We start from the raw sequence: 14,642 nt of genomic DNA, 5'->3' as shown, positions 1-14,642 counted from the left end.
GAAATTACAAGTAAGTCTAAAAATATTTTTTAAATACTCACATAACGCATTTTTAATAAAAAATAACCATATTTTCTAAGAAAGACTTAGTAAGAAGAGCGGGATGATTTTACATTTGTTTAAATCTCTCAATGTCTAACTTCACAAAAGGAAAGCTAGATTCTCCTAATGGCTTCAGCATTCTGAAGCATCTGTTACACGCTCTTCTGGTTGACATATGAAACCCAGCCTCACAAAGATGTGTTGTTGAAAAGGGGGAGTATTCTATTAGTCTTGTCAGATAATTCCAGATACTCTTGTGACACTACATCACAGCTCAACAAGCTTGTTAAAGGTTAACCGCACGCAGAATCTGAAATCATTATCAGTAAACCTGTCACACTGTTCTGTTAAAACTCACTTATCTCCAAAATATGTAAAGAATTCCTACAACTCAACAAAATCAAATAACCTGATTGGGAAACAGGCAAAGGACCTGAACAGACATTTCTACAAAGACGACAGACAAGTGGCCAAAAAGCATAGGAGAAGGTGCTCGACCTCACTAATCACCAGAGAAATGCAAACCAAAACCGACAAGAACAACTGGTGTTGCCGAGGATGTAGAGAAACTGGAGCCCTGTGCACTGTGGGTGGGAATGTGAAGTGTTACGAACACTGTGGAAAACAGTACATGGGCTCCTTAGAAAATTAAACCCAGAATTACTGCACGATCCAGCGATTCTGCTTCCAGGACTATCCTCAGAAGAGAGGAAAGCAGGGCCCGAAGTGCCTGACCGCCATGTTCATGGCAGCACTATCCACAACAGCCGAAAGGTGGAGGCAACCCAAGCAGAGCGAGGGCCGAGCCGAATGCGGGGTCGACACGATGAGTACCGCTCAGCCTCGAAAGGGAAGGAGATGCTGTCGCATGTTACGTGGGTGAACCCTGAGTACACTATGCTGGGAAAGGAAGTGGTCACCAAGACAAATACTCTATCTAATGGTATCTACTGTGACCCAATTCATAGAAACAGAAAGTAGAAGAGCTGGGGGGGAGGTGGGGAACGGAGCAACAGATTTACAAGATGAAAACGTTCTGGAGATTTGCTCCATAACAACCTGAATGCACTTAACACTAACTGAATTCAACACCTAAAAATGGTCAAGGTAGTAAATTTCACGTTCTGTGTTTTTACCGATGTCACGAGCCTCCTGACCTCGAGGGCCCCTGACCACACATGGGGCACCCATACACTGTGCCACCACAGGCCTTCAGGCCGGGTCCCCTCCTTAGCTTATCGCAAACAAGACTGCAAGTACAGTCTGATGTATAACCTGAAGCTGATCGTGAAAGACGGTTTCCGTCCTACGTGGAACGTAAGCGAAGGGCAAATAATCTTCCAGACTGAAGCATGCGAGAAGTACCAGAATTAACTACTCATTAAATTCAGCACGTGAAATACTGCTGGGTTGCATAGACGCCTTTGGATTTCCTTTTTAAAATGCTTTGCTTTTTACAAAAACAAGCCTGATCTCCCATTGGAAACAGTAAGAAAACCATTAAGCAACTCAAGTCCATCACCAGAGATACTTATAGATTTGGGGGTATCTTGGTTTGATCAAATCACGTTTTTACCAAGAGGAAATGACCTCCTCTGTCCTATGATGACAGAAGAACTGACACAGGCCGGCAGGGCAGTCTCACCCCAAAAGGGACAGACTAAACATCTAGATCAGAAAAAGGATACACGACAATTACTTAGTACAAACAATGGATTTGAAAGTCTAGGTATTTTTTTAAAACCTGAAGGTAAGACTCTTCAATGTTAGTTTCTCACACTGGAAATAGGCTAACGTCAAGATCAAGAGGAAACAGAGGATGTGCCTCGTGAGGAAGGAGGAAGGTCCAGTGGCACCAAGAACAGGTAAAGACGTGACAAATGCCAGAGATGTAACATTACACAGTTACCTTTGATAATAATAAAGACATGAAGATTTCTGCGAAAACAGAACTGTATTTACATGGGATAAATATAGACTTAGCATCGTCATCTAAAGGGAAGGCAAACAGAAAACTTGCTGCTCTGGCAAAGAGTTAACTTGCTAGGGAAGCACGTGTGTCCCAAGAACACAATGGCAAAAACAAAGGGACAAAGGGACAGAGTAGTTTCCCCTCTTGACAATCTGGCCCCACACTTCTACCCACAAGTCCACATCTGCTGAGTCTGCGTTTGTTAACATAGAGGCTTTTCAAGACAATTCCAAAAGCATCAACCAGCGCTCAGGCACGAGCAGCATGGCCGTGGTAAGAAGAAAGCACTTCAAAGTGAACACTCTTTAAGAAAGTAACGTTAGGGGCGCCTGGGTGGCGCAGTCGGTTAAGCATCTGACTTCAGCCAGGTCACGATCTCGCGGTCCGTGAGTTTGAGCCCCGCGTCGGGCTCTGGGCTGATGGCTCAGAGCCTGGAGCCTGCTTCCGATTCTGTGTCTCCCTCTCTCTCTGCCCCTCCCCCGTTCATGCTGTCTCTCTCTGTCCCAAAAATAAATAAATGTTGAAAAAAAAAAAAAAAAAGAAGAAGAAAGTAACGTTAACGTGGGTGCGTCCGACTCATCCTAGAAATGGTATTTTACCTTATCCTTAAAAATAAAATCAGTCGTTATTATTTAACTGACACCTTAAGCCTTAAGGAACTAAGTTATATAAGGGGACCTATTTGTACAATATTTAAGAAAAGAAAGGGCCGTTCATTTCCACATTGTGCAAACAACCATCTAAAGAATGCAGAATAAAGCCCACGGGTTTGGGCTGCTTGAATTTTGGCTGAAAATACACTTATTACTTATGTAATAACACACAATGAAAGATATACTTCACATAAGGATTCTAAAGTAAGTGCATAAGCTACTATAATCTGATGAAAGAGGTACACAAGATATTTGAGCTAACAAGAAAACATTCTTACCCATCAGAGTCCACATGAACAGTGAGCAAAACATGGGAAATAATGTTAGAAATTATCAGTTTGTCAATTTGTTCAGCAATCATTTCACACATCTTTACACCCCTGACTTGAAGTGTGGTTTCAGATGACTGACTTAAGAGTATATCGGGAGTGCCTGCACTCCAGGAAAAATAAAAATACCAATAATGCAAAAGAATAATCACAAAGCAATCACTTCGACAATCATTTGTAAAGAATACAACACACAAATAGTAAAGAGAACTTACCAACTCTATCGGGGAGGACTTCGAGCGCAGATACTCTTTCATCTTTATTAAGTTCTAGTCCATAAACACAGTCAAATCCATCGTATTTTATAAGATACAAAGAAGGATTTACAGGCACCTGGTCCAGAACGGTTCCTTTCCACTGGGTGACAGGGCCATTCCCCTCCTTCCACCCATGCTGAATCCTGCAGCCTACGATGTTCCTCCGGGGCTGGGAAACGGGTTTGCTCGGCCCCACACTGCTCCGATGTTTTCTGCATTCACACATAACACACGTAAGGTATCATGTCAGAAGTACACACCCCGACCCCCAACCCTACTGCTAGCGAGCATGCTCTCCGGGTCCAGGCGCCCCCAGGGGCCCTCCGGGTCACCGTGTGCACACGTCCTGCTCCCTGTGCGCCCTGTGGGCAGGCGCAGGAACAGCACTTTGCCACAGCAACTTCACCCTGATATGGAACACGAGCATCGCTTTCTCAACTGTGAGTTTCCATTACTGCAGTCAACTCACAGTGACCCCGGTTAATCATAGATAGAGAAGGGCTGACCGCATAAAATACGCATACATGCACACAGCTTTACAGAACATGAACCCGCTTCTCGTCAAGCAGAAACGTGCAACTGTTCAATCTCACCCACTGTGGCGCCCACATAATGAGCCCCCACCACCTTAATCAAGGAGAAAAAACTAGACCTTTAACTTCTCTTTAACCAGCAGTCCAGGCCGGCTGGCATCCAGGCATTACACCGTTAGTACTTCTCTAGGAAACAGACTCTTACTTGAATTTTGAAATTGTAACTTGAAACAAGACTTGAATTTTGACAAACACTTAACGTATTATCAAAAATTATTGGAGCAACACCAAACCACATTCTTTCCAGATTATTAACAATTGGAAAATCTACATGCAACGTTTACAAGCAGCACACGTGGGTCCTGGTATCAGGGAAGGCATCTGGGCTCCACCTAGGAGTCGCGGACAAGGGACCAAGCTGGGCGTGGACAGAGAGGACGGCCAGGCCCCGGGGCACTGCACGTGCTCAGCCGAGAATGTCCGGTGGGCAGAGATCTCTCGTCTACACCACGAGCGAAAGTCATAAGCGACTGGCATACACACAAACTTTGAAAAAAAACAATTTATTGTAGGCTGTGATGTTTAAAGCTACGATGTACAGACTTTCAAGGAGGCGAGCTGGTAAATCTAGAGGGAGTGTGACACAGAGGAACCTCGAGGGCTGCCCAACGAGGTCCGCATCTGTTGGCGCAGGCCTTTCCTCAGCAAGACGGAGATCACCCCAGATGGAAAACTGCTCACGTGGGGTGGAAAAGGGCTCCCAAGGTTCTGAGCGGGTTTTCTGCAGGCGCCCAGCAGACCTGCCTTCCAGGAGGATGAGGTTCACAGGCTGACAAGGCGGGGGGGGGGGGGGTGGCTGAGAAGGGAAGACCCCACAGAACCCTGCGGAGACAGAGGGGCTCGGAGCTCTGCAGGGGATGGCCATCCAGGGAGCCACAGCCCTCCTCACACATGGGGCCCGAGAGGACAGTGGCACGGCCGCACATGGATGACACGGAACAGTCGGGAGGCACACCCACAGGCCATCTGCCCACAAGGGAGGGAGATGGAAACCGTTCCCCACGGCCAGGCACACACCAGAGGCCAGAGCAGGGAGTGAGAACCAGAAAGGAAGCCGTTTCAGAAACGAGGACTAACCCAGAGGAGCACGGCCAACAGACGCGGCGGGGCCCGCCTGGGAGGACACGACACAGCTGTGACTAATGGACACGGGCTCCTAGCTGTTGTAGGACATTAGGACACTGACGCAACTCACGGAAAACCCCGAGACAGACAACACCCGTGTGCACAGGCAGCCCTGGGAAAACAGACCCCACCTCTGACGCGAACATCCTCCAGTTAAGACAAATTCTTTAAGGAAAAGAACATCTCGTGGGCATCCAGGCACGAGGACCACATCACGGGAGAACGAGACAGTGACACTGGGGCCACCAGACAGCAGAGTTTACAGTTCTCGGCAAGGGGAATGTGAGCCAAGGCCTCCACACTGACCGCAGAGGCCCGGGAGGTTACAGGACGGTTGCGGAGAACCGAGGAGCGCCCAGGAGCTTCCACGGCGGCCCCACGGCGGCCCCCCCGCCGGCCCTGGGTGCGTCCCCACGGCTGCACGAGGAAAGGGAAAGAGAGGGGTGCGCAAGGCAGGGCCACCCGCCGGACAGAAGAGCAGCTAGGACAATCGCCCTCCCTTGGATGCACGGAAGAGGCAGGGCCAAGAGCGCACGTCAGCGCTGCCCGCCCAGGAACTCGGCAGCAGCCACCGCGAACCTCAGCCCTTACGTATCGCCGGCAGAGCACAGGGATCTTCAGCATCATGTGTCTCCTCAGACAACCAATTACCATCTGTGAGATTTCAGCAGAAGTCCCAGCGATGCATGCTGTGTACAGCATCAGGCTTTCTTCACAGCAAAGGCACAGGCTGATTCCCAACCTCACTGACTAAGGAATGCAGTCACATGCACCGTTTCCTAATTCACACAAACATTCCACCATTACTACCAAAATTATAAGCAAATACAGCATTTCTGCCAGTGTGACGGTTTATCTAAATTTGTCACCCTGGCTGGGTCACAGTACGCAGCTATGTGGTCAATCATTACCCTAGATGTTTTCTGTGAAGGCATTTTTCTAGAAAGGCAACCTGTAAATCAGCAGATGGCCCACCATAATGTAGCTGAGCCTTATCCAATCAGTTGAAGGTCTTAAGAAAAAGTGTTCTCACAGGAAGCAATTTTGCCCTGGGACCGGAGCTGCCACACCAGCCTCTGATCTCTCTCCGTACGTGCACAGGCACACAATCACTACGGTGCTGGCTTTTTGGAGAATACAGATCACAACCAGAAGAGCTTCTATCCTGGATTCAACCCCTCAACTAGCAGTTGACCAATCTCAAGACAGCTGTGCAAAATTACCCACCCCATTTCATTTTTCAAGACGTAGACTTCACACCCAGCACAGAGCCCAACGTGGGACTTGAACTCACAACTGTGAGATCGTGAGCTGAGCTGAGATAGAGAGTCAGACGCTTAACCGACTGAGCCAGCCAGGTGCCCCTCTCTTACATTTATTCTGGATCCTTCACCCACCGTCCCTTCCTTAGCAGAGGAACACAGCACTTCCCGGCCTCTCCTCCATGATCCCACTCCCCTGACACTGCTCACCTTCCAGAAAGCCTCAGACCAAGCTCTCCTGAATTAGGTGAAACAGACAGGCTTGAATTTCAGCCTCTCTATCCAACCGATAGATAAGAAACAAATGTTTCTTCACCTTTTCTTGAACCGTGTCTCTTTAATTAACAAGCCTTCCTCTACTGGCCGTAAACGTTCGCTTCCTCTCCCGATTCCTCTGTGAGCTCTGCGGGTCGGCCTCGTCTGGGTGCGGTGGTGCCACCCGCAGACTCCTGGTTAGCTCTCCCGCCATGTGTGATCCTCTCTCATGTGGTCAGTGCTCCTCAGGTGCCCGACAGTCGCCGGCGTTCCTGTGCTCCGTGCCAGCCGAGACCACGGCGTCTGGAGCGCGGGTGTCCTTCTTCAGGCCCAGCTGGGCCCTGACGTCTGAGCAGGAGGTGTGGGATCGGAGAAGCAGCAGTGACCCAGGGGGCTGCAGAGTGGCCGGGAGCGGAGCGAGCAGAGGCCTTGGGACGGAGACGAGGGGCAGGCAAACCTCCCCCACGGCTGGTTTCTCCTCCGGCCACCTCGGCTGCAGCCAGCCTTTGCAGTCTCCAACCTGTACAGACTCCAGGGTCCACTCTGGATCCGCACTTTTCGGAGGGCTTCCTTTTCAACTCAAAGTGGCAGAGAGCTCCTCAGCTCAGCTTAATTTTTTTTAATGTTTTTTTTTTTTTTTTTTTTTTTGAGAGACAGAGACACACACACAGAGCGCAAGCGGTGGTGGGGGTGTGCAAAGAGAGAGAGGGAGACGCAGAATCCAAAGCAGGCTCCGGGCTCTCAGCAGAGTCTGCTTGGGATTCTCGGTCTCCCTCCCTCTCTCTGCCCCTCCCCTGCTCGCTCTGTCTCTCTCATGAAATAAACAAACTTAAAAGAAATTAAGGGCTGCCTGAATATGGCGCCGCGGACCTACATTCTCCCTGGATACACGTGTTCGTAACAGCCCTCGAGCTCGTGTGCGTCCCTGCGAAGAGTCTAGGGGGCTCTCCAGGCCCAGCCTCCAGAGGCCGACACACACACAGCGCTGCCGCAGGCGGACGGCAGGCACCTCGCTCCGGGAGGACGGCTGAACTTGCCGCCACGCGCAAATAAAGGCTGCACTGAGTCACGATCCCAACGATTCGAGGAGGACAGCACAGAACGCCAGAGGTACGCACCTGTGAGCGCGTTGCTGGTTCTCTCCACAGCCGCCTCTGGGAACAACGGACAGGCCCCCGGGCTCTGGAGGGACGCGCTGCTGTTGGTCCTCACGACTCGGACCGGCTCTTCTCGTATGCCCACGGGGATGCCCCCGGGGAGCAGACGGGACCGGCCAACCCCTCGGCAGAAAGCCACTCTCCCTGTACGGCAGGAGCGGATTTCCCCACGAGCCCGCGTAGCTCTCAGATGGGCCTCGGAGGAGACTCTGGCAGGCGAGCGACCACCCGGAGCGTGTGGGCAAGGCCCGCACCTGGCCCCAGATTCCTCGATCCCAGACCTTCCAGCACACACTCCAGGCCACCGCTGCCCCAGGCACCATACCTTAGGGAGCACCAGTCAAAACGAACACTAGTTTCCACGCACCCATGCTCCCCAAAAGGTAAGCTGGATTGCAGGGGCATTTTCTGTGCCTTGCGGACACTTTAAGGAAATCTGGAACACACCCCGCTAATTGTTCTGTCACCCAGAAAAGAGATTCTGTGTTCAAAGCACAGCCTCCTCCCCGGGACTGGAAGATCTTATTTTGGTGGTCAGTATTTAAAGGGACCACACTTCTTCAGCTTCAACCAGCACCATTCTGCCGTGAACCAGGAAATGCCACTCACGCACCGTGTGCTATGTTGCACAAATTAATTACTGACCCTTTCCTTGTTCTATTTAGTACTGTCTTCTAAGAGCAGTTCCCTTACTCGTGTTGCAGCACCTTTCAGAAGAAACTACTGATTGTATCAACATAATTGTCTTTTTACAAGACGCACACCAGTAAGGAGAAAGTTTTTCTGGTTCCTGTTGCTTAATAAAAGTTGTACAGCTGATACTGCCATTGCCAGCTTAAAATGACGATATAAAAACAAGATGGGGAGTCGGGGTTCCATCCACACGCTATGGGTTCTTTCATTACTCTGTCCCAGAGAATGCCAGAGCTGTCTGCGGCAACCTCCCAATGCCAAGGCCTTCCAATACACTATTCACTTCCTTGGTGTAAAAAGCACTTAAAAGTCGATTCAAAAGTATTATTCTTTTTGTCCAATTTAAGACAGCACCACACTTCATGTAGATGCCTGCTTCACTGTTACCTTGTCTGTGTAACCTGCTTTTCCAATGTGAGACAAGCAACCACTCCACGAGGAAGCACAGTGTGGTGGTTGTGTGCTCTAGAATCCTGCTGTCCCCTCTGGGAGCCCTGGCTCAGTCACTTCTCAGCTGCATGACCCCAAACTGGTCAGTTAACCTCTTGCATCAAAGGGCCCAGGGTTCCTACTTGACAGGGGTGCCATGAAAAGTACCTGAGCCCACGCCAGGGACTCCAGGAGGAGGAAGGGAGAGGAGGAAGAGGGGGGACAAGGAGGATGGGAGGGGGAGGAGGAGGGGAGTTGTCTCTGTCGCTGTTGCGGTCAGCGACTGGTACTTGTGATTTAACAAATGGAAAAGCACTGGCTGGAAATACCTCTACTTAGTGTGTAACAGCCCTGGTCCATTTCTCTAAAAACACACCAAAACCCGTCGTGTTTCTGACAGTGCCTCAAAATGGAAAGGCATCCACTACTCCAACTAGGGAAGACAAAGAACCGGATTTCTGTTTGAAAACTGCAACAAAGAACCGCTACGGCTAATCTCGCCTGAGATCCCCCCACTCTACCTTCCCTTCAAGATGCACAGCTGCCCCTTAAAGCAGGGATCAGGGCGCTGACCCCCAGTATAACTTCTGACTCCCTCAAAACTTGATAGCTTGACCGGAAGCCTTACCAATTACATGAACGATTTACACAAACTTTGTACACTGTATGTAACCTCTGCTGTACTCTTACAATCCAGTAAGCCAGAGAAAAGAACATATCATCAAGAAAATTATGGGGGGTGGGGGGGCACCTGGGTGACTCAGTCCATTAGGCATCCAACTTCTGCTCAGGTCATGATCTCACAGTTCACGAGTTCAAGCCCCAGATCAAACTATCTTCAGATCCTCTGTCCCCCTCTTTCTCTGCCCCTCCCCTGCTCGTCCTCACTCTCTCAAAAATGGGGAAAGAAAGAAAGGAAGGAAAGGAAAGAAAGGAAAGGAGAAAGGCAGGCAGAAAAGGAGGAAGGAAGGAAGGAAGGAAGGAGAAAGAGGAAAGAAGAAAGGAAGAAGGAAAGGAAAGGAAAGGAAAGGAAAGGAAAGGAAAGGAAAGGAAAGGAAAGGAAAGGAAAGGAAAGGAAAGCAAAGGAAGGAAGAAAGGAGAAAGAGGAAGGAGAGGAAGGGAGGGAGGGAGGGAGGAAGGAAGGAAAGAAAGAAAGAAGAAAAGAAAGAAAGAAAGAAGAAAAGAAAGAAAGAAAGAAAGAAAGAAAGAAAGAAAGAAAGAAAGAAAGAAAGAAAGAAAGAAGAAAGAGAAAAGAAAGATCACAAGGAACAGAAAATACGCTCATAGTTAGTTCTGTGCCGTACTTAAATCCGGGCAGAGGTGGCCCTGTGCTGCTTGATCCCATGTTGTTCAAGGGCCAAGTACACTTCCCCTGCAGATGCATTTCCCAAACGACGTCCTGCAAAGCTGGGAAAGGCCTGCCTACCAACTTGTTCCCAAAATGTAGTGGGGGGCCTGGTCGGCAGGAGGCATGGAAGTGTGCTGCCTTCACTTTAAAAACCAGAACAAGATGCGGCTACACAATGTCCCTGGTCTGCTGCAGCAATGCTCCCACTGCCACGGACCTGACTCTGAGTCCTGCTGATACCCACGGGGGCGGGGCTGCCACACTCGTCCCCTGGAGCTCCTATGACTCCCTCCGCACGTGCAGTTACTGCTCAGATTCCCAGAAACACAGGAGGCGAGAGGAGACAAGGCCACAGGTCAGCGGCTGCAGGCGGTGGGTCCCTTGTGCCTTTCCTCGCTCGCTGTTGGGCCACAGTGGAGGCAGCAAGGGCAGAGTGAGGCTCCAGGTCTGCTTTTCTGTTCGTGGTTTCCATAAACATCTTGCTGGCAGAAAGCCTTGTCTAGAGAGAAAAGCTGACACCCCACCATTCCAGTCCAGACCAGGATTTTTAGGCGCAGTAAGCAGGGTCCCAGGCAGACAGAGGAACGTGCCAAGGCGCCCAGCTGAACCACCCAGCTCCCCGCTTCGAGCCAGCTCCTGACCAGGGGCCTCGCCACCAGCCTTGTGGGCCCATCCAGAGGCCGTGAGCAATGGCCACCTGTTGTGAAACGTGCAGACTCTTTCTTTCCAACCGTCTTCAGATGTGCACAGAGATCAGAAGACAGGCGAACAGGACTGAGAGTGTGTCCTTTCTTCCCGTGGCGCCCTCTGGCTACAGAGTACCAAGTTCAAGGCTGTCTACTGAAAGCTTGTTTTCACTGAAACAAGCACCCGACTGAGCTCCCTGCATTGCAGAGCACAGGGGAGCAGATTCTCAGAAGTTTTAACAGATAGGCGTTTATTCATTGTGCTGGGGGGGGGGGGGGGGGGGGGGGCATTACCAGCTCATCAGAGCCACGAGTCCATGGAAAGCAGTGCTTATGAGCAGGCATGTGAAACCCTTGCACAAACCCAAGAATGCCTGAAATCCTAACTAAAGGAACTTCCAACCAGAGATATCCAGGAATGTGTAAAAATGGGTAAAACTGAATGCACATTACACTCTGAAAGCCAGTTATTTTAAACTAACTGGTAAAATCTATTTTGCATGAACTGTTCTGGTCTTGCAAATCAACATCTAACTTGCTTCTCTTCCCCACTAAGTGTTTATCATTACCTGATATTACAGCTTGTATTTGTTTTGTTACCTCCCACTTGGGCCAAGAGATGGCTGATTACTTATGGCAATGGTGCGCCATGAGTGGAGATAGAGTACATAGATTACCAGCTCGGTGGGCGTGGCAGAACCACGAACATTAGTAATGGGCATATCAATGAAATCTGGGAAATGCCTTATCAACCCTCAGGGACACACAGACCTCAACTTCACAGTTTTACACTGTAGGACACTTCGTGAACCTAACCTGACAAATATTTACATCACTACGCATGCACGCATTTACACGGGAGGCACGTGTGCTCGGATCAGCGACATTACGGAAGGGCATGTTTAACGTCATCCAAATGTGCCACCGCAGCAGCCAAGGCGCCCTGGGCCCTTCAACCACACAGGGTGGTGACTTCGGTATGAACAATTTGGAAAGAACTGCTATTCTGAGAGGCTCGGGAGGTGCCAGCTAGGGTCAGAGGGCCTGGTCTGTAGTTAACAATCTACGATCAAGACCAAACGATCAGAACCTACTTGTTAGAGCAGCGCCCATGGTGCAGCAGCGGTGACCAGGACCCGGTGGGTACTTGCGCAATCTATTCAAATATGTAACTCAGTACAAGCACAGTCTTATTTAAGACAGTACCTCAATTTTCTTTGTAAACGTAACTATGTCATACACAAAGATTAAAGGGAGGGAAAAGTGGCTTGTTCGCTCTGGTACCTACAGAATTTAGGACTTATACTGGTCACTTGAAATACACAGCCTTTTAAAATCTTTTCAACAGGCATATTCTTTCTCTAGATTTCAAGCTTCTCATGTACTTGAAAATGTAGAAAAGCATTGAGCAAGCAGCTGTCGGCATACTACTCAGGCCCTCCAGCCACAAGGACCTCCTTGTCAGCAGCGCATCCCAGACGCAGCCAAGAACCTGCATGCCGAGAGCACGCAGCCCTTCCCAGGAGGGAAGCGGGAGAACGCCGCCCTCACCACTGGGGCTTCCTGCAGACAGCGCAACCCCTGGGAGCTGGAGGGGAAATCATCGCCCAGAGGCTTTCAAGAGTGGAAGGACAGGCCTAGGCAGCCATAGGCCAGGCCAAAGACAGGGGGCATGACCTGCTCAGCACGGAGAAGAGGGCAGCACGATGGCATCTCATGTCCTACGTCACCTAAGGCCACAACCTGTTATCTAAAAGCAAGTTTCAGAGTTGCTTACTTGTGGGACGTCCTTTTCTTCATCATGCTTGCAGACACACCAGCATGGCCTAAAAGAGAAGTGAGCATAAGTCAATAAAAACTGGACACAAAAATACTTCAGAACTTGGAAAAAATGAACTTCTAAAAAACTGCTATGCAAAGCATGAAATGGGGCATCTGGGTGGCTCAGTCAGTTAGGCGTCCGACTTCAGCTCAGGTCATGATCTCATGGTCCGTGGGTTTGACTGCCACACTGGGCTCTGTGCTGACAACTCAGAGCCTGGAGCCTGCTTCGGATTCTGTGTCTCCCTTTCTCTCTGCCCCTTCCCCACTAGGGCTCTGTGTGTGTGCCTCTCTCTCAATATAAACAAACATTAAAAAAAAAAAAAAAAAGGCATGAAATGAAAATAAGCCATAAAGAGCCAACCTGTAGGAAGTCATTTGTTTATTTAATTGTTAAGAAGGAAATAAAAGGGGTTCTAGGAAAATAAGATAGCAAGGACAACAGCTCATCTCCCCAGATCTGCCATAAAAAACCCAAAATCACATGGAACAAAAAAACATAACACAAGTGACAAACTGGCCGTAAAGTACTAAGTTACAGAAGCTGTCTTCCTGCGACAAGCCACTAGAAAGCAGGCAGATGTGAGACACCTAGACCCAGGCACCGCACGGCTGACGCACAGGACCACAGCACCAGAAGGCTGTGCACCTGCCCGGCCCACGGTCTCAGAGTGATGTGCAGACCCGGCCCACAGGGGAGCAAGGAGAACGGGATGGTTGTGCCCCAGGCTGGGAGGACAAAGGGGCGGGGGGGGGGGGGTGCAGAGTGCTGGCGAATGGGGTCTCAGAGGGACTCCAAACATCTGGGGGTGGAAAGGGATGGCAGTTGTCCAAAGTCCGGCCAGCCACCTCTTCAAACCCGTAGGGCAGTTGGTAAAAACCACACAGAGGTGACCCCTCAGCAAGAGGGCTGCTCCAGACCCACCCGGGCATCTGGTGGCCAGAACAAAGTCCGAGCACGGCCACACAGTCCCAATGCGCCACCACACGTCTCAAATGGCCCGCACCCCAACAGAGGCCACTTGACACGCAGGAAAGTGGCAGCCCATACCCCACGCCAAGGGGGTTACAACCAAAATGTAATTAACAGCAAAGATGTTAAAAGAGCTATAATCTGCTCAAATATATAAAGGACGACAGACGATACTCAAAACAGAAAAATGTGGGGAAGAAAAGGAAAGAAATAAATGAAAGTGGTGAAAACACACGATCTGAAATGAAGATGAGTGGACACGGTTAACCGCGGACCAGACCCAAAGACGGTGGGGACAGGAGCGGCCGTGGGGACCCTCACGGCCCGTGTCAACTGGCCTGACACACGGCAAACGGGATGGTTTACCACACCCACGAAGAGAGGAGCGCACCGGGAGAGAAGAAAGAGCTAGAAGCAGCAGTGGCAGAGAGTTCTCCAGATGTGGTGCGTACACAGCCACGTGGCCGCACAGCCAATGAGCTCAGCCACGCCCACGTGGGATGAAAACAAGGATGAACCTGCCAGGGCGCATCCTAATCACAGTTCTGGAAACCAGTGGCCGGTGAAATACTTTAAAACAGCCTAACAGGGGCGCCTGGGTGGCTCAGTCGGTGAAACGTCCGACTTTGGCTCAGGTCACAATCTCATGACTCACAGGTTCGAGCCCTGCGTTGGGCTCTGTGCTGAGATTGCGGGGCCTGCTTGGGATTCTGTCTCACCCTCTCTCTCTGCTCCTCTTTTGCTCACACACGCACACTCTCTCTCAAAATAAACAGTGAATTTAAAAAAGAAACAACACAGAGAAACAAAGACAATACTGGCTCCAGATCCACTGCCAGAAAGAGCGTGAGCCCAAACAGAAGACGGGGGAGGAAAACTCAAGGACTCAGAGCACTATCTCCGGCCAAAGGAGCTTCTAGCCTCAACGGTACAGATAACGGCATCAAATGAAGACTGTCCAAACACGAATTCAGAGACTATATAAAAAAGGATGGGACAACTGCTAGCATCACACAAATTAACCTCAGGACAAAGTTATCAGGGATC

At 50.0% G+C, this 14,642-nt stretch overlaps 1 protein-coding gene and 1 long non-coding RNA gene across 7 annotated transcripts in view; one reads left to right on the top strand and one right to left on the bottom strand.

Moving 5' to 3' along the window:
• The window catches only part of SPIN1 (spindlin 1), a 77,557-nt gene that overhangs the window by 10,653 nt on the left and 52,262 nt on the right, over nucleotides 1–14,642 (bottom strand). For all 6 annotated transcript variants that reach the window (XM_045468469.1, XM_045468468.1, XM_045468472.1 and 3 more), the window contains exons 3-4: nucleotides 12,579–12,627; nucleotides 3,212–3,465 (exon numbers count right to left, since the gene is read on the bottom strand). In XM_045468469.1, the coding sequence (XP_045324425.1) occupies nucleotides 3,212–3,465; nucleotides 12,579–12,627 (303 nt within the window). The remainder of the gene's footprint in view (nucleotides 1–3,211; nucleotides 3,466–12,578; nucleotides 12,628–14,642) is intronic.
• LOC123592998 lies at nucleotides 199–9,461 on the top strand. Its single transcript, XR_006710048.1, has 3 exons — nucleotides 199–209; nucleotides 6,275–6,277; nucleotides 9,347–9,461. It is a non-coding gene; the product is annotated as an uncharacterized LOC123592998 (long non-coding RNA).

The sequence above is a fragment of the Leopardus geoffroyi genome, chromosome D4 (genome assembly GCF_018350155.1).
Source record: "Leopardus geoffroyi isolate Oge1 chromosome D4, O.geoffroyi_Oge1_pat1.0, whole genome shotgun sequence".
In the NCBI taxonomy this organism is placed as follows: domain Eukaryota; kingdom Metazoa; phylum Chordata; class Mammalia; order Carnivora; family Felidae; genus Leopardus; species Leopardus geoffroyi.
Note: the sequence above shows the minus strand (reverse complement) of the source record. Positions and strands in the feature narration are given on the sequence as shown.